At 38.5% G+C, this 18,135-nt stretch overlaps 2 protein-coding genes across 2 annotated transcripts in view; one reads left to right on the top strand and one right to left on the bottom strand.

Moving 5' to 3' along the window:
* Positions 1-3,473, bottom strand: part of SLC16A1 (solute carrier family 16 member 1) — a 32,995-nt gene extending 29,522 nt beyond the window's left edge. The window contains exon 1 of the mRNA XM_016124335.2: positions 3,330-3,473. The gene's annotated coding sequence lies outside the window, so the exon portion shown is untranslated. The remainder of the gene's footprint in view (positions 1-3,329) is intronic.
* Positions 3,334-16,761, top strand: LOC118612913. Its single transcript, XM_036235081.1, has 5 exons — positions 3,334-3,926; positions 4,078-4,233; positions 6,512-6,589; positions 9,264-9,384; positions 10,471-16,761. The coding sequence occupies exons 1-4, from the start codon at positions 3,537-3,539 to the stop codon at positions 9,309-9,311; spliced, it is 672 nt and encodes a 223-aa protein (XP_036090974.1). The 5' UTR covers positions 3,334-3,536; the 3' UTR covers positions 9,312-9,384; positions 10,471-16,761.
* The last annotated feature ends 1,374 nt before the right edge of the window (positions 16,762-18,135 follow it).

The raw sequence follows: 18,135 nt of genomic DNA, 5'->3' as shown, positions 1-18,135 counted from the left end.
CTATAGGTTTTACCAAACTGCCTAAGGACTCATGCTGCTAATTCCTGTACTTCTGTTCTGAAGTGAGAATGAAGTTAGCCAGATCCTATGATGCCATGTAGCATGCAAGTCATGTCACAGGTTATGTACATTCTTTGGCCATTGATTTTTGTGTACGAAACCATCATAGATTCTAATGTCACAAATGAGAGGGAACAAAATACGAAGGGAAATTAAATGATTTTCACAAATTCAGGCAGAATAATTTTCCTTTGTATTAAGGAAGTATATGTTTATATAACTTAAAATTACTGTTTCCAAAGGAGTTCTATTTTAAGTGCCTTAAGTTAAGTAAAACAGTGGGAGTCTTCACTGACTTGGGAAATTTTCCTGCCCTCTTTTGGGTGCACAAGTGAATGTGCTTGAAATTGCTTCAAATCTTGTCTTCAACAGCTTGCTATATTAGATGCAGGCCTTTACTTTGCTCAACTAGGGGAACACAAAAAGATTGATGAACCCCAGGTTTGAAATACCTGCTCTGTAGATTAGAAAACACATCCTTAACATCAGTTTGTTGTGGTTGTATAATGATGCTGTGTATTTACTCTACATCAGTTTGTTGTGGTTGTATAATGATGCTGTGTATTTACTCTATCACCTAGAAAACTATTTGACAGAGTAGATGGAAGAAGAGCAGTTTAACAATTACTGTAATTTCCAAGGGGGAAAAAACCCACTCATTTGAAAATTGCATATTTCTAATTAAGGAACTTATAATTATCTTAATGACAACACAGTCTTAAGATTTATATTGTCAGCAATTAAAAAGGCAATTTAAGTTTAACTGTAGTGTATTTTGAGGTAATAATGCTGACTTCCTTTTGATACATCTTTAGTATCTGAATTTTTTTTAATTATTAGGGTGACAATGATCAACAAAATCCAGTAAGTTTCAAGTGTGTGAATATATTCTAAAAACATCTTTTCAATTAAACATTTGAGAACAGTGGATAATGCTCTAATGCTAGAAGAATGATACTCAATTTTAACATTTTGTGATTTGTTACTAATCAAATGAGTAAACAACTTAGTTCTTAGAAATAATGAGGATCAAAGGTAGCATAATAATGATGTTCGGACTCATTCAATGGATATTTATTAAACAATTACTATGTGTACAAAAAGTTACTAGAAAAGGATGGAAGAATTATATATTTAAAAATATGGTTTGAAAACTTTTAGAATGTGAATAAAGCTTTGAATGAAATGTTATATATATCCCCAATCTCTCATAGTGCCTGGTAGCCAATAACAAATTGCCAAATACATAAAAATCCACAACTTTCTGATCTGTTTTTCTCACATCCAAGGCCCACCTTCCTATTCCTCATCTGTGACAAAAACGACTGACCATGTAGGTATTTACAGGGACCTAAATCCTGTATAAGAATGCAAATTATGAAGTGGGTTAAAACCACAAAGGGAAAGAAGGAATAAGTTATTACTCGAAATACTTATTTTCAGCATAAAAATTTAAATTCATGTTTACAATTTTAGAGAAAGCTCAGGCATGCCAATCTGATTAAATAGGAGTTAAAAGACATGTATAATCCTCACCCAACCATTAACAAGTTTTCAGAACTATGATGATTAATCACAACTTCTCAAACCTCAGTTTCCTAATCTGTAAAATAAGGGAATCTGACTGTTCATTAAGATGTTTTTCAGCTATTACATGCATTAATATTTAAAAGGCCCAAAGATATGTAAACTATTGAAACATTAATCCATTGGTTTCATCTTATGGTAGTATGACTTTTTTTTCCTTTTTAATCTGTTTAGGTATGTTATAGCCTATTATATTAAGCTTACAACTAAACCTATTCAACTATAAAAATCTCACAAAGTGTTCCCCAGACCATTACCTTGCATATTTAACAAGGGTCACTGCAATCCAATGAAAGCACAGCATCTATCTAAACTCTGAATTAATTACTGAAGTATGTTCAACTTCTGCTTAATACTTACCCACACTCCTGTTTTAAGAGCTAAATACCTTGAATTTTTTATCATTTATATGGCAATTTGAAAGCAAAGGTGTACCCCAGGCTGTAAGATTTGGATTTATGGGTACTATTTAATACTTAACTAAAAAGATACATAGACTGCTTCACCTCACTGGGCCGCTAGTTGACATCAAAATTATTAACGGCTAATTCCTCACACTCTTTCCAAACTCTCACGCAATTCAGAATTTGCTCTATCACAACATTCCACGAGTTACTAATCCTACGTTTGTTTTATCAAGGTACTGACGTGTACATACTTTATTTTGAAACCAGAATATTTGAAAAAAATTCAAAACCAGTTATGATAAAGTAGCTTGCGAACATTTAATTGTTATCACTAGATGCCTAGTTTATAAGCAGACACTGGAAACCCGGCTAAAGTAGTAAGAGGTCTGTTTCTTGGTTAAGATTAATTACAAACTAATTACAAAATTGCCTGTTGCACCAATGACTTGACAAAAAAATGAAACGTTAAAACGCACGTGGAAAAAAAAAAAAAGGGATGTACTTGGAACGAAAAGCGTTCATCTGACCAACTGTAATGCTATCCTTCGGATTCCTCTCAACAAGGCCGCCTTAAAGACCACGAGCACCACGAGGGCGCTGCGGCTGACGTTCTGCAGCCACAAGTTGAATGACAAAGAGCCCTCCCGTCAGCACCAGTCCCGGGAGTCTGCCAGCTAGCTGCACAGTCCCCTCGGCAAAGTCCACTGGAACCAGGCAGTCACGCCCTGGCTGCGGGAACTGCAGAGTCCCAAACTACTACCGCAAGTCACCACCAGGTCTTGGGGCAAGGATTGGCTGGCCGAGGACGTTGGGACGGGCATGCCACGAGTCCAAAATAACTCCCGCCCGAGTCCCTTCCCTCGGAGCAGGACGCGGCTAGGAGAGTCTGGAGGCACCACGTGAATCAGCCCCACATCGTCCCTTTTCCAGATCAGAAGCATCTCTTGAGGAGCCTACTAAAGATCGGCGGGGAAGCAAGTCCCCAAGGTCACCCGCACCACGACCCAACTCCTCGGCCAGGCAGGCCGGTGGCAGGCGCCTGACCATGGGGCCGTAGCTCTGCTGGGAGAGGCGCTGTCCCGAGCCTCAAGGTCTCCTTCGCCAACGCCGCGCTCCAGGGCCACGCGGCTGCTCGAGGCCACGATGCCAACCGGGCCGCCTCCCTCACCCCGGAGGCCAAGGTCTCCGCTCCCCCGAGGCTGCCTCCGATCCCCCTAGGCGGCCGGGGCACCGCGGGGGTCCGCGCTAAACGCCGGCGGCCGTTACCCAACTAACCGTTATACGCGGCCCCGGTGCCAAACGCGTGCGCGACGCGGCGGCGCGGCTGCAGTTCTGCGGGGCTCAGGGCCCCAGGTCGCGTCCTCTGCCTGCCGCTCCTTCGCTCTCTCCAGCACCACGCGGCCCGCTACTCACGTCGCAGCTCGCCAGCACTTGGTCGGCCCGGGCGGGTTAGGCGGCTTTATATCGCGCCGGGACCGGAGCATGCGCACAGGGGGCGGAGCCGGCCGTCCTCGCGGCCGCCCCCGCGGCCGCCCCCTCCCCCGATACATACTCTCGAGCAGCCAGTCGCTCCTCCGCAGGCTCGCAGGCGCGCGCGCCCGGCCGCCCGCTCGCTCGCTCGCTCGCGCGCTGGCGCCCCCTCCCCGCCACGTGACCGGCCAGGCCCCGCCGGGCAGCGCCGCGCCCTCCCGTTCAGCTGCGGGGACAGAGCCACCCCTCCCCGCTGCGGGACTCGTCCCTCGACTGTCGGAGCAGCTCTCGGCGACCTCCGCTCGTGCGGGACACCGATGTCGGCCTCACCCTCGCTTGCTGACGGAGGAGAGGAAAAAGCTGGCAAGGACGGATGCGGCGTCCCTCAGGGGCCTGACTCAGGTGTGTGGGCGACGGGCGGAAGGAGGAGCGGGGAAGCGACTGGAACTGGAGGGACTGGGCTGGCTTTGAATGGACGCGGGGCCACCTCCTACCCGGGAGGAGGCCGAGAGGTGGCCTCTTGCGAGAACCGGCTGTGGTCTCGCCACTGCAGTTCTGGACCTCGGGAAGTCACTTAAACCGTCTGGGCCTATTTCCTCTTCTCGAAGCTGGCACCAGTAATAGAAACGACCTCATAGGCGCTTTGGGGAATTTTGATGAGAGAATTTGTGGAACTTTATTACGACAGGCCTGTGACATTCGACGAATGGTGAGCATTAAACACAGAAGTCAGGAAAGAAGAGTGGGTCTGAGGGTGATGACACAAGTCCCTAGAGGGAGGGTGTCATGGAGCAATGAGAATGCGGAGAGGCCAAATTTTTATGGACACTGAATATTTGGGACAAAGTATAATTATAGCTAACAATTTTGAAGGGCTAATTATATACTTAGCAATTCGCCTGAATTATCCTCACAACCCTGTGAGACAGGCACTACTACATAACATTTCACAAGTAAGGGGCCTGAGGCTCAGAGAGGCGGAGTAATTTTCAGAGGTCTCAGAGCTAATGAGTGATAAACATTTGAAGTCAGACTCAGTCCAGGGACTGATTCTGTCATAAGAGCTGTTATTGGTTCTTGAGCAAGTCCATATCTGTTGAAGTGTATCTGTTGAAGTGATCAAATTAAATAATCATGGATTGTCTCTGATATCCAGGACTTTTGAGAAGTGCCAATAATGTATGAGTCCAGGCTCCTGTTTTCTAAAAGCTATTAAGTTCTTTGAGGAGACTGAGTCAGGCAGAAATCAACTAGCATTTGAAGAGCACTTGCTGTATGCCTCCAACTCTGCCCTTACACACACACACAAACACACACACACACACACACACACACACATACATCATTTAATTCTCAGAACAATCCTGTAGGGTGGGCCTTAAGTTTTTGTTTTACAAGTGAAGAGCCTGAGATTGTGGTGGAGTGGAGATTGAGGGATCAGAGTCTCAGATTCTGAGAGCTCCCATGTACTTTCCTCTGACCCACTCTTGTTTGTTTCACACAATACAAAGTTTTCAGGAGCGGTTCAGTTTGTTAGACCGTTTACAATCTGTGACCGAGTACTGCTTATGAGCAGTAATTGCTTTTTACCTTTGGTAAATGCTGAGAAGAAAGGCGCTTCAAGTCATTGGGGTGGCCAGGACTTAGAGCAGTGCTTTAGGATGGGTGAGGTGGCAACAGCATTCAGGGTAGATGGTAGAAGAGTTAAGTTAGGGAGACAAATAGCACTAGTTCAAGGTGAATTTATCAGGGCCTGAAATACAGGATCTTGTGGGAAATGGTAGAATAAGGTGATTCCCAAAATACCTCAAAAGAAGGCTTAAAGAGGAGCGTAGTGTGATAGATTCACAAGATGGACCTAGAAGTCAGACCTCCTGAGTTCCAGCCTCTCACTTACTAATTCTGGGTCCTTAGGCAAATCATTTTACCTCTCTGAGCCTCGTTTCTGTTCTGTCAAATAAGGATAGCACTTACCTCATAGGGTTGTTATAATAATAAAATTAGTATTTACTTCAGTGTCTGGCATATAGTTAGCACTAAATAAACGTTTAACTATGGAAAATCATGAAACTGAATCCTAAAAATTAACACTAAAAGCCCCTCACTTGAGTAGACCTTTTCCAAGGCCCTGAGAGGGGCCCTAACAATCTGTTCAAACCATCTTACTTAGTGTTTATTTTGTGTGACTTTTCTTGAAGATATACCAAAGTTATCTTCAAGATCTCAGGATCCCATAAAATTGAGATCTGCCCCTAGTGGGAACTGTACTGTCGTAAAAAGAGTATAGGCTTTGGAATCAAAAGCTTTGTTCCCATAACTTATTATTTGTGTTACTCTGGGTGATTAATTCACTCAACTATTCTGGGCCTCAGTTTATCAGGTAAATTGGAGATAATAGCAACCAGGCTGAGCTGTTGTGATAATAAGGTAGTGCTTGCAAAGGTGAATTATGAAACTTGAAAAGTGCTCTACAAGCTTTTATGAATCAACATTATAATTCATCCATAGTGCATAAGAGACAAAAATCAAAAGCAACACCAAGGTTCGTAGCTGAAAGAGTAAAAATAGGGTGAACTGGCAAAAATGATGAAATGATACAGGTAACGTTCTTGCTTTTCTGTCAGGATTTCTTCCTGATTAGTCCATGAGACATTGAAGAAATAAACTAGTAAGCATAGAATCAGAAATTTAGAGCTGAGAGGAGGTGGAAGATTACCTAGCACTACTCCTCATATTTTATAGAAATATAAGTTAAGGCCCAGGGAAGCTAAAAGACTTTTCTAAGGCCGCTGATCTAATAAGTGGCATGATCAGAAGAACCAGATCTCCTGGCACCAGGTTCTTCTTACTCTGTACCAAGTGCAGTCTTTAATAAAAGCAGTTCATCATGGCGTCTTTCAAAATCAGATATAGCATGGTGCTTACTCTTTAATGGCTTTTGGCTTTCTTGCAAACCCGTCCCACCCCTTTACTTTTCTGTTTTAAAGGTCGATAGACTGCATGAGGCATTGGTCATCCGCTCTTTGCAAGCTTGTTTAGTGAGCAAAACTTCTGAATATTTCAAGGTAAGAGTTATTTCAGAAATTAGTAATGGAATGAGAAATGTAAAATTCGAAATGTAAAATTTGAAAATTTGTAGCAGCTAGTTGTTATCCAAGCTAAGAAAGTTACTCGATTGTTCTATCTGGAAAAGGAGAAAATAAAAATACAGTAAGTTTTCTCTAGAATTCAACTACTTCACTTACATTTCCTTCAGTCATTCCATCATTTCTGTGAGGTAGGAAATAGGAAGGTGCTGTAATTTCTATTTCAGTAACACCAAACAGCAGAAAAGGATTCTTTTAAAACATAATAATTCTCAATTGATTAAGAACAATCCTCCGTTTATAATTTATAGTTCTTTAATAAGGAAAACGAACTTAAAATTTGCTTTTGTATTTACCAAGCAAATACCTAGGGTAAAAGAGAATAATTCCCATTTGAAAAACTTCCTTTCTTTAATGTAGAGAACTCTCAGAACATCTTCCTCTAATTTCATGTTCTATGTCGAGCGTAGCCTTCCTGCTTCCCAAGGGCTGGATCTGGATGAACTTGCTGCCCTTTGAAGTAACGCTAACTCTGTGTCCATGAGATGCACTCCAAGTCTCTCCTTGACCTCTCATTTCTCTAGGGCTTTTCTTGCTCTGTTTTGACCCCTCACTTACTATCACCAACCTGCAGGTTGGCATCCTAATCAGTTGGCTTCTCTGGCTTTCTGCTGACGGGAAATAATTTGGTCAAAACAGTTTGGTAAAAAACAAATTGGTTGCAATAAAATTTTCCTCAACATGACAAATTAGTCAGAAATGATTATTTCTAACCACTGGCCTTTTGTGTGTTTAGTAATTTTGGTAGTCAAGGATTTATTTTGCTGCTGCTTTGAGTTTTTGAGAATTTTTTTGTGCACAAATATGTTTTTCAAAGAATCATTCTATACGTACTGTTTACCACATTTGAAAAATATTTGCAGTGGCTTTGATAGTAAGAGACATTTACATTGTTTTTAAATAATTTTCTAAAATGAACTTAGATTAAAAAGCACAAAGGTTTGAAGAAAAAAAAAACTAAAAAATTATGATAAACTGACAGTAATGCTTAAAGACTTTAAAGATTGGAAAGCCACCCATACAGGTAACAAGTAATTTGCTTTCAACCACATTGCCTGATGCTCTCTTTACCTATGGCAATCTAATTGAATTCCCTCATTACATTCTGTGACCTGATATGGCTTAGCACCTCTCCTTGTTTGCCAGAACGGGGAGAGTTTTGGCCTATGTTCTTTGTAACTTACATCACTGTGTAGGATCTTCCCTAGCAAGCATTTCTTCTAGACATTTCTTCCTATATATTTGCCAGACTTATCTACCTCCTTGACCTTTGGTAACCCTGCACTCCTATCTTCTTTTTTTTCCTTTATCCTTTCCTTTCTCCCTCCCTCCATATGTTTTCTCCCTACCTTCCTGTCTTTAGTACTCTAGGCAGATGGGGTGAGGGAATACTACTACTACTATTAATGATAAATTCATGACAGCTAGGACTTAGGAAGTACTTACATGCCAGCCATTGGTCCAAGCACTTTATACATATTAACTTATTTACTCCTCATAAAATTCTGTTAACCAGGTACTATTCTAGTCTCCATTTTATAGACAGATACAGGTACAGATATAACAGGTACAGATATAACAGATACAGAGAGGTTAAGTAATTTGCCTAAGGTCACATAATCAGTATTGTTTGGAACCATGAAGAAGTAGTCATCATTTAGTTCCCACAAAAAATATATGAATAGAAATTATCATTTATAACTATTCAGTAGGAGACTAATCCTTAGACTTTGAAAGCCATCTTGATAGTTGACCCAATTCTAGGTTCCTTCTGTCTTCGGTGAAGCTAAACAATCATTACAAAAGCTGTTGGCCATGAATGTTGCCTTTTGAAACCAGAATGTGCACTGCTGGGAACCACCCCTGCTTCTCTCAATCTGAAAAAGCTAAGGACCCCTAGGCAGCTAAGTTGGGAAACAGACCATGGGACATGATTTTTCAAAACCTTAATTTTAAGATCACTTACATTCCAGGCAGTTCCGTATTCTCTGTTGCGAGCACTTGGACCTTAAGGCCCTCACCCAACAGCAGCAGCACCTGGCAATTGGAACTCCTGAACAGCTGTACCTCAAGCCTAGTGTGACTCAGGAGAGGGGTGCATGCAGTGAAGGAGGACTCTTCAATCACAATGAATAGCTTTGTTTATCCACTGGCCAGGGGAGCCAGACCTGGGTGTTACAACTGGACCTTGATGCTGCTATACTGGTAGCAGTCTGCACAGAAGTCATTCTACAGTGACCTCTGAACTCCGAATCTGCCACAGTGCCTGACCTGTGACTCCTGTGCCCAGGCGACATCCAGGTGCTAGTAACTTCACTTCTGAGCTCTGCATTACTAGAGTGAAGCCTCCACTCAACCCCTTACCTTTTGCACAATTCACAAGTTCAGATGCTCTGCCTATTGTGTTGTACTCTGATAGGATTATTCTTTTTTGCAGTCATAGAACATGGCCATACAGAGAAACCTGGAAAGGTTTCTCTAAATAAGGTAGATGTTCTCTTATCAGTCATTCAAAGAAGAAGACAATTCTCACACAGAAAAGCATGGAGCATGGAACAGGTAGAAGGTGGCACTTCTGGATTTACCTTTTTAGGGTTTGGACTTAGAGGAGTTGAGAAATGCAGATGATCCTCTTCGCTGATGCGGGGGAAGTAGCCTCTGTCATAGGTGCCTAGGGAGCCAGCCAAAGAAGTTCTGGAGACATCAAAATAAAGGTAAATATGCATGTTTTGCGAGTCTTTTTATTGTTGCATCACTCTGTCCCTGAATTTTAGTCAAGTTTAATCTAAATCCAGGATTCAAACTGAACAGCCTTCAAGGACCAGAAAAAGCTAAACAGGCCGCTCTAAGATAATAAAGAGTGATGAGCAGTATGGTGAAAGGATGTCCATATCCATCTAGGCATCCAAGTTCAGATCTTTCAAATGTACTCTGTGAAGCACTTCCCCATACAGCACTAACAGACATTTTTGCATAATACATTATTCAGTAATTCAAAAGGATTGAATCCTTTAAACTCCTAACACTTTATTTTTATCAAATAAAAGGGAGTGTCGTGTGAAGGTTAGAAAATGAGGAATGGGTAGGCAGATGGGGAGTGGGGCAAACAAATACTGCGCAGGTTAACCGGTTCTAGCTGGGTCTCTAAGAAGAGGCAAAATGTGGCATGTTTTCCCTCCTGAGTCCTTGTGTCAATGGTGATTTATAAACCATCCCCAAAGAGAAGTTTAACCTCAGGATACGGTTTGGCAGTCCCCTCTCTATGCAGAGTCTTCTTGGGTTGTCATCTTTGGCAGATTAGAATTCAAGTTGAAGAGACTGATTTCCTTACAACTTCACCCTCGGTTTTCTCCCACCCCAGCCCTGTGGTTCCATTTTGGTCACTGTGGCCACAATGATTGAAATGGCCTGCTTCATCCTTCAGCCCCAAACTCCAAGCCAACTGCTAAGTTCCTTCTTCTCTAATATTTTCAAACTCATGGCTTCAGACTGAGGGCTTTAATTTTATCCTGCTTTGGGAGAGCCCTCTTTAAGTCTTCCAGATGTACATATACCTCTCACTGTTTAGCATCTCTAATCGGTAGCAGGAAAAAAACTGGAAAATCCTTTGTTAGAGAAATATTCTTTGTTTTATCCTACCCACCTCTAACATAGCTGGTCTACTCAGTGCCCCAAAGCCAAAAGTGTAGTAATTCTCACCATGCTCCAAATACACCATTCTACTGCAGACATTGTTTTCACCATTCCCTCATCCCCCCATGCACACACACTTCATTGTTTTGTCTTGTGTATACTTGCAATAGCGACATCAGCAGGAACCAGATCTGGAGAAGTTACGTGCCACGTAAGAGGTCAGCAAGGATCATGAAGCCATAACTTGCAAACGGGCAACAGATAGCAGAGTAAAGGACCAGGTATGGCCTTTGTCTCATGTTCCATTAGGCCAAGACAAACTAAATGAGTCTTTGCTCCTGTTTCCATTGAAAAGATAAGTTTATTTGGGAGCCTTCTAACTCTATCATGTGTATCTTCTCTGGTTCAGTAGTCATTCCTTTGACCAACCCAGATAAGACCACCTCATGCATAAAACACAGCCCAGATATGCTTCAGCCATAACGTAGGAGTACATAATTCAGGCTATGTTGACCACCAAGCCCACTTACAAATCCAGTGGAATGAGAGAGATATGGACTCCGGGAGTCCAGGAGTCCTCGTCACCTCAACTGTGCTCCTAAACAAAGGCCTCCACTAAGAACCTAGGGAAATGCCATCTCATCTCCCCAGACTTATAGGTATGTCACTATGATATTCTTATGCTTAATCAATAGTAAGTTTTAGCTTAAAAGTACTATAAGGCTGAGTTTTAAGTCTAGGTCTATTTAACTCATAGCCCATGCTCCTAAATGTTAAGCTATTTTCATTCATTTATTTTGTTCAAAATCCTGAGGTCAAATGGAAAGGTGGGGAGGAGGAAATTGATAAGAGGGCTGTTTCATAATTCCAACTCAGCCTTCAGCACTTGTATGGGCTGTTTCTTCATAGAAAGCACTCTTCCACCTGGCGAGCTGTATACAAGATAATATGCAGATGAAAGAGAAGCCAATAAACTAACAAGGGAGCAGTTTAGTAGTTCTATTACATAATTCAAACCTCTTCATAATCCAGTTTAGTTTCCCCACTAAGTAATGTGAATTAATAAGGTTTCATAATTACCATATTTACCAATAAGTTTCTTCTTACATGATTGTTTGCACTTCAATAAGTTAGGAAGGCCAGCTCCAAATCCAAATTAAATATAATACATTTCATTTTCTTTTTCCTTCCCTGGGGTACTTGATTATTTTGGAAAAAGCATTGGCTTGAGAGTTAAATTCCATATTTTGCCCTGCCTCCCATGTTGGAAGACCTGGATAACTATCTCTGGATTTTTCTCTAGGTCCTCTCTGTCTTTCTCCCTCTCCCTTTAATATTACATATTTATAAACAGTACCAATCCACGGGAATGGCTAATAGTGGATCTCCTTAAGTATTAAAGACCTCAAGCAAAAATGTATGCAATCTTTGTTATTTTAAAATTCAAACTTTCCAAACTCTTAATGCGTTGTCTATTAATACAAAAGCCATAGTATTCAGAAATTATCTTAAGAGTATTGAATAACCATATAAATGTTTTGTGATCTAATTTATACATTTTCTATATAGAAAAGTTTCCCTTGTGTTAGCAAAGCAAATTAAATGTCTTTTGTTTTCATCTGAGGTGAAAAAGCTGGGGGCAGGGAGGGAAAGGATATATTTAGAGCGATTTAAGAAAGGCCTAATGCCCCAAGGATTTTCTTTCTATCCAAATATTGGAAGGAAGTTTAAATTAGGTATTAGTGTTTGATATGACTTCTTGTCAACTTGTAAAATTAACTTTTGTCGGACAATTTCTACTAAAAATTGGGACTTTGTTTTCAAAAAGATTTTTGTTCACTCCTTTTCAAAGAGATTGCAAGATCATTTTAACTCTGAGGAACATTTTTTGCCTCAGTTACGCAGTACGTCTGTAGTACAGTTCCCTCTAACACTCCTCCCTTTGTTTTTTACATTGGAAGGTATCCAAAAATAAAGGTTTTTAGAAATGGATGAAGGCAAAAGACATTCGCCTGTATCCAGGAGCACTTCCTCCTGGCCTCTTCCTTTTGGCAGTCTACTCTTCTCAGGAGAAAAACAATTACTTTACATATCCTCATTCAAGTGACAGATTTCCCTGGGAATTTTGATTCTTGTATTCAAAATATATTTAGAGTTGGGCTCAGTTAAGTTTTATGACACCAGAATTGTTGAAAGGTGGTGATAAATTATTACTGTGCAATTTGTTTCTGTTTATTTTAAATATTAGTGATCTATGTTTTTAACTCATTTGGGAAAGAATAGGCTTTGAGCATTTTTCAACCTTTGATACAGGACTCCAGCAAAACTAGCAATGGACATTGATTGGCTCAAAGAAAATAAATGTTTTTTTCTTTACGATTTTACTTTCTATCTCTTCTTCAAAATGTGTTACTATAAATGTCTTATATACAGAGACTGTTTTTTGTCTTGGTATCATATCCATTGGTTTGTGTAGACCTACATACAGGTCTAAAAAAAAAAGTAGTGAGTGTCAGTAGAATAATGACGATGATGAAAAATAGCAGCTAACATTTATACAGCATGGCCTCTGTGCCAGGCACTGTCGTAAGCATTTTACGTAGAGTTGCTCAATGTACAACCATTTTTATCTGGTTGTATTTACTTTTCTGGCCAAACTCTTTAAGCATCTGTGCTGCAGTACATTCCACAGTTCAGCCTTCGCTTCCCCGAAAAGAATAACTAGAATTCCAATGTCTTCCCTTCAGTATTTTGATTCCAAGAAACTGTCACTGTTTAGATCCAGGTTTGTCTCCAAGGCTTGATCAGAATATATAACAGGTAGCTGCTTTGCTTATCTTAGGACTCTTAGGACATAAAACAGTAAACAAAGCCTAAAGTAACTTTGCACTTGGTGTAAAGCCTTGATTAGCTTCACGGAAGTAAGAGATGTAATAAAAATGTTAATTTGAAGTCTGCTTGTTCTACCTTTCATCATTTTTCAGAAAAATATGGATCAGGACCAGCTTCCTCAGCAAATTGTGTGTGTATGTGTGTATACATATGAAACTTTTTTATTCCTTATAATTTAAAAAGTAATAGAAATCTAACCAAGTGACAATAGTTTTTTCCCCAAATTCAGACCTTATTTTTGTTCTTAGAAAGCCATATAGTCTCATGCAATTATGAAATTTCACTATTTAGCAGTGAGAGAAAGGTTGACAAAACTGCCATAAGACAAGTTTGGGTCCTGACTTGTTTGTTTGTTTGTTTGTTTTGGGAGGGTAGGGACCTGACTTTTTAATAATAGAGTTAGTGCATTTTCTTCTAGGCCACAAGAATTGCTTTTGCCAGCGACTAGTAATTCTTCCACAGATTTAGGGGATGGAGGATAATCTGGCTTTGTTTATACAGGAATTTTTAAAGCAGTAGCCTAGAACCAATAGTAATCTGGATAATAATACAAGCAAGCAACAGTATATTAACAGAATTATTTTTTTTAATTTTTTGAAATTATAATATCTGCTCCAGAGTTTATGTTACTGAATTTTCCCCTAAAGTAGAAGACAAAACTTTTTTACAAAAATATCCTACCTACCCATGGGATTGCTTCAAAACAAACACTTTTTAAAAATAATACTTTTTTTAAGAAAATATTTCTTTATTCAACCAAAGCGCTTCTCTTCCCTTTATCTTACTTCTGTCATTTCTGAAGGGATTTACAGAAAGTTTGCTTCAGTTTGACACATTCATTTTAACTATGCCACTGCTATGTTATATAGATCCCACAAAGCTTTAGTAATCCAAGTGTAGGTTTAAGATATTCATTCATTTTACTGAATTTATTCATCTATTCACTTATTCATTCATTCCATGTTTATTGGATGTCTACTTTGCATAGTAAGATTTTTATAATTGTTTTTAAATTGTTAATTCCTATACACAGAACAAAAATTTAAAGGTACAGAGGAATAGACAATGTAAAGGAAACCTTGTTCTCAGCCATTCACCTTAATTCCCTAGAGTCATCTATATTACCAGTATCATTTGAGTATGTTAATTTGATGTTCTTCTAGAGGCATAGATATATTCTTTTTATATATATAATGGGAACATACTGAATATACTACTCTGCACCTCTTTTTTCACATAACAGTGTCTTATGGTTAAGATTTTTGCTTTTTTGGTACATTAGATTAATTTCAACATCATAACCAACACATTGCAATATTAAAATGTTAGTTTAAAACAAAAGATGCCCCAGAAAAAACCCTAAAGTGATTTTGGAAAGTCAGTAAAGATAGTGTTTGTTACAGAATCCAAAAGTTATCACAAACTCTTACCTTTTCTAAACTCTTACAGATTCTAAAAATAGATATACATATGAAACAACCAAAAAACCCACAAATCGGAGAAGAGGTTAAAAGAGAATAATAATAAGACATATGCTCAGGAAAAAAAAAATAGGTATAAGCTCAGATAAAGGTAAAGGGGAAATAAGTTTTTTGAAGGTGGGCTTTGTTATCTCATACGTGACCAGCGTGTTACAAGCTGTTCTTTTGAATGATGAACTATCAACAATAACCTGCTCAGCCAGTAGGTCCAGAGTCCAGCGAGGGGGCTCTCTGGGCTTTCCTTGTTTCTAGCTTTGTGTTTCTTCTGAAGGCTCTAAAGAGCCCCGCATTTGTCAGGATGAAAGCTTTTTGTTTTTTAAAAAGTTATAATGAAGGTAAACACTTGCAAAGTGTTGGTATTTACCTTTTTATTCACCTAGCTAGTCCACCCACAGACTCTGATAAATTAAATTGTAGGGACAGATCTAAATGTAAATCCTTTGTTCTGCTGCCATAATTTTGATATGTATACTCTAGTAGGTTGTACATGTAAAAATCAAGTACTTGCGGTGTGCTCACATTCTTCTAGTTTATCCAATATTGACTTACCAATGTTTAAGATTTATTAGTGTTTCAATGCATAGTTAATGATTTCTTAGTATTTTATTCAAAATATTTCATTATTAAAATGTTGATGAGAAGAGGGCTCCAGAATAGAGCCCTAAAGTGTTTTACTGGTAGGTTTAGTATTTAAAGAGCAGAACAGAATTCTAAAATAATTCCTGGATAGGCCAAAGGAAACTGTAAAAGAAAGAACACTAATTGAAGCTTTGGTCTGGGACCATAATTGTGGTATGGTGATTTTGATCTTCAAAAGCAGCTGAATCTCCCTAAACCTGCAGAGTACCTTGTAAAGTCTACTCCCATCAAAAATAATGAGACATTTGGGATATCTCAAAAAGATAAGTGGTGAACAAGTAGAAAAATGGGCAAAAGAATAGAATAGATATTTAACCAAAAAAGAAGTGCAAATGACCAAAGCAAAATACAGGAAAAGGTTCAATAATAATCAAACATGTATATCAACAAGAGTTCTTCTTAATTACAGAGCCCAGAACTTCAAAAGTTTTTCAAGTGGTGTATTTTCTTTATAAAACCAGTTAGATAACCCTCAATGGTGTCTGGAAACCAGCACTCTCATGCATTGGTAGTAGGCGTAATTCTAGTTATGAGAATTATCTTTAGGAAATAATCAGCTAATCTTGTACAAGTTTGTTCAGTGCAATGTTATTTATAATAAAGACTATAAATAACCTAGATGTCTAACAGGAATAGGCGAATTTTTTTGTGGTGTTTCTAAATGATAGATTATAAATGCAGCCATGAAAAACGGTCATTCTTTAGAAAAATATAGGGAAATGTTTTGATGTATTAAAGAATATGGTTATCAAAACACTGAGTACAAAGTGATCACAATTTTATTTTTTTAAGTAAATATGCATAAAAGAATGGGCACAAAAATAGTATTAAGAGATTATAACTCAAGTTGGTAAGAATGTTTATCCATCTGTGGTGGGATTATAGGATAGTATTTGTTTTCTTCTTATATATCATTATTTGGATATTTTTAATATAGTTCTTCAGTGGTACCATGACTACCTAAAAAAAAATAATAAGGTAGACATTCCATATATAGAGATTTTATTTTAAATATCTATGGTAGGTAATTAAAACTGGAGAAGATTGATTATTTCATATATAACAACAACGATGACAAAGGAGAGAGTTTACCTGTCAGATGAAATAGGATATCTAAATGGGAGGATGGGTTAGAAATAATTCAATTCTTTTTCTTTTGCAGTTGAAAAAAGTCCAAACTTATCCAAGGCTATGTATGCATTTTTGTCTAGTGTTTAGAATCAAAACAAGAATTGGATTTTTTAATTTTTAGAATTTATCTCATCTTTCTTCCCTTCTACTTTTGTATAATGAAGTAGTTGGCAACTGTGTTCTTTTAAGTCTGAAAAAAGAAATGGAAAAATTTTAGGATAAAGAGAAAAACTGTATCTTAAATAACATGGTAACGTTAAAGTAAAGCTTTTCTTTCTGTTTTTGAATTAGCATTTGCCAAAAAAAAAAAAAAAAGGAAGCCCATTTGAAATAAAACCTCTAAGTAAAACTTAATGATTTAAATTTTTTTTCTTACATCCTCCATTTTTCCTCAGTCAGTTCTGTTAAGCCTTCATCAAGGCCAGAGATTATAAGAAAAAATTAAAATCAACTGTTCCCACGGGCTCTGCTAAAATCTGAGTTATTAGTGACTAATGTTGAAATGTTTGATGAAATTTTAATCAACAAATGAAAAATGGTTGTCAAAGAATGTAATAGACACTTGTATTAGATAATATCATGTACATGTTGGTTCATATATTTATACATTCAACCAATATTTATTGAACTCCCACCATGAGACATAGTATTATCCCTGGTTATAAAATAATAATTAAAACAGACCCAAACCCTGACCTTGGAGCTCACAGTATAATAGTCTTTATTAAATTATATATTATAAGGCAGGAATCACGTCTTATTCATTAGTACAGTGAATAAAGCAGACTTTCTTTGAATATTATAGACTAAATGAGTGAATTTTCCAGGGTTTACTTTGCTCTAAACATAACAGACATAAACTTGTGCAAGTTGAGAAATAATGTGGACTAAGAAGCCCTGAAATAACCACTACCAACTTAAGCAATCTCCTTCCAAAGCCAACTCATCCTTCAAATCACCCAAAATTGGGTCTCATACTTGGTTTACGAAAAGATTTCTGACAAACATTTAAATGTAGCCACCCAATGATAAAGCAAGTAGCCTTGGTGTTCTGAGACTGCTGTCATTTAGATAAGCACAGATTTTTGTCATCATTATTGTAATTCCTTTAAAAAGAAGACCCTTTGACATTTATTTTATAATGGTTTTTATAGTTACATAAGGTGATTTGGGAATGTAATCTGAGATCATATGACCCAGCAGGATTTTTGGAAGCAAGTAACAGATTTTAGCACCAATACTTAATAGAAATCTCTAAAGTAATAGATTCTTAAATAATCAGAGTATCAGGAACTTTTTCTTTGGAGCTTATTAATTGATATGCAAACGTATTTTTTTCATTTGCTGACATCTCAGTCAAATCAGGATCAGTGCTCTTGAATCAAAGAAGCAAAAGTCTGTGATGGCTTTCCTTAGTTACCTCCCCTGTAAGGAACAGATTTTTCTACTTTAATTTATCTGGAGAGGTAAACACAATATGAAAAGCAAAGATTTGGCCCTCCCTATGTCTGGTCTACCTAACAGATAAAGTGGGTTTACCTGGGACCTCCATGAGTTAGCCTCTACTGAGTTTTAAAAAGAAAGGAGAATAAATTGCCCTCTGGGCTGATACAAATGAGGGCAGACAACAGCTGTCTGTGACTTTATGTTTTGACATGGTTCTGGCATCTGGAAAATTTGGTAGCCTGT

Source organism: Rousettus aegyptiacus, unplaced genomic scaffold, assembly GCF_014176215.1.
Source record: "Rousettus aegyptiacus isolate mRouAeg1 unplaced genomic scaffold, mRouAeg1.p scaffold_m13_p_17, whole genome shotgun sequence".
Lineage (NCBI taxonomy): Eukaryota > Metazoa > Chordata > Mammalia > Chiroptera > Pteropodidae > Rousettus > Rousettus aegyptiacus.
This window is presented reverse-complemented; position numbering and strand designations above follow the sequence as displayed.

Bases quoted from the DNA above. Each gene is read 5' to 3' on its own strand.
- LOC118612913 (XM_036235081.1), top strand. From the start codon at position 3,537: ATGCGCACAGGGGGCGGAGCCGGCCGTCCTCGCGGCCGCCCCCGCGGC. The intron at 3,927-4,077 runs GTGTGTGGGCGA...TCGCCACTGCAG, and splicing joins CCCTCAGGGGCCTGACTCAG to TTCTGGACCTCGGGAAGTCA. The intron at 6,590-9,263 runs GTAAGAGTTATT...TTACCTTTTTAG, and splicing joins AAACTTCTGAATATTTCAAG to GGTTTGGACTTAGAGGAGTT.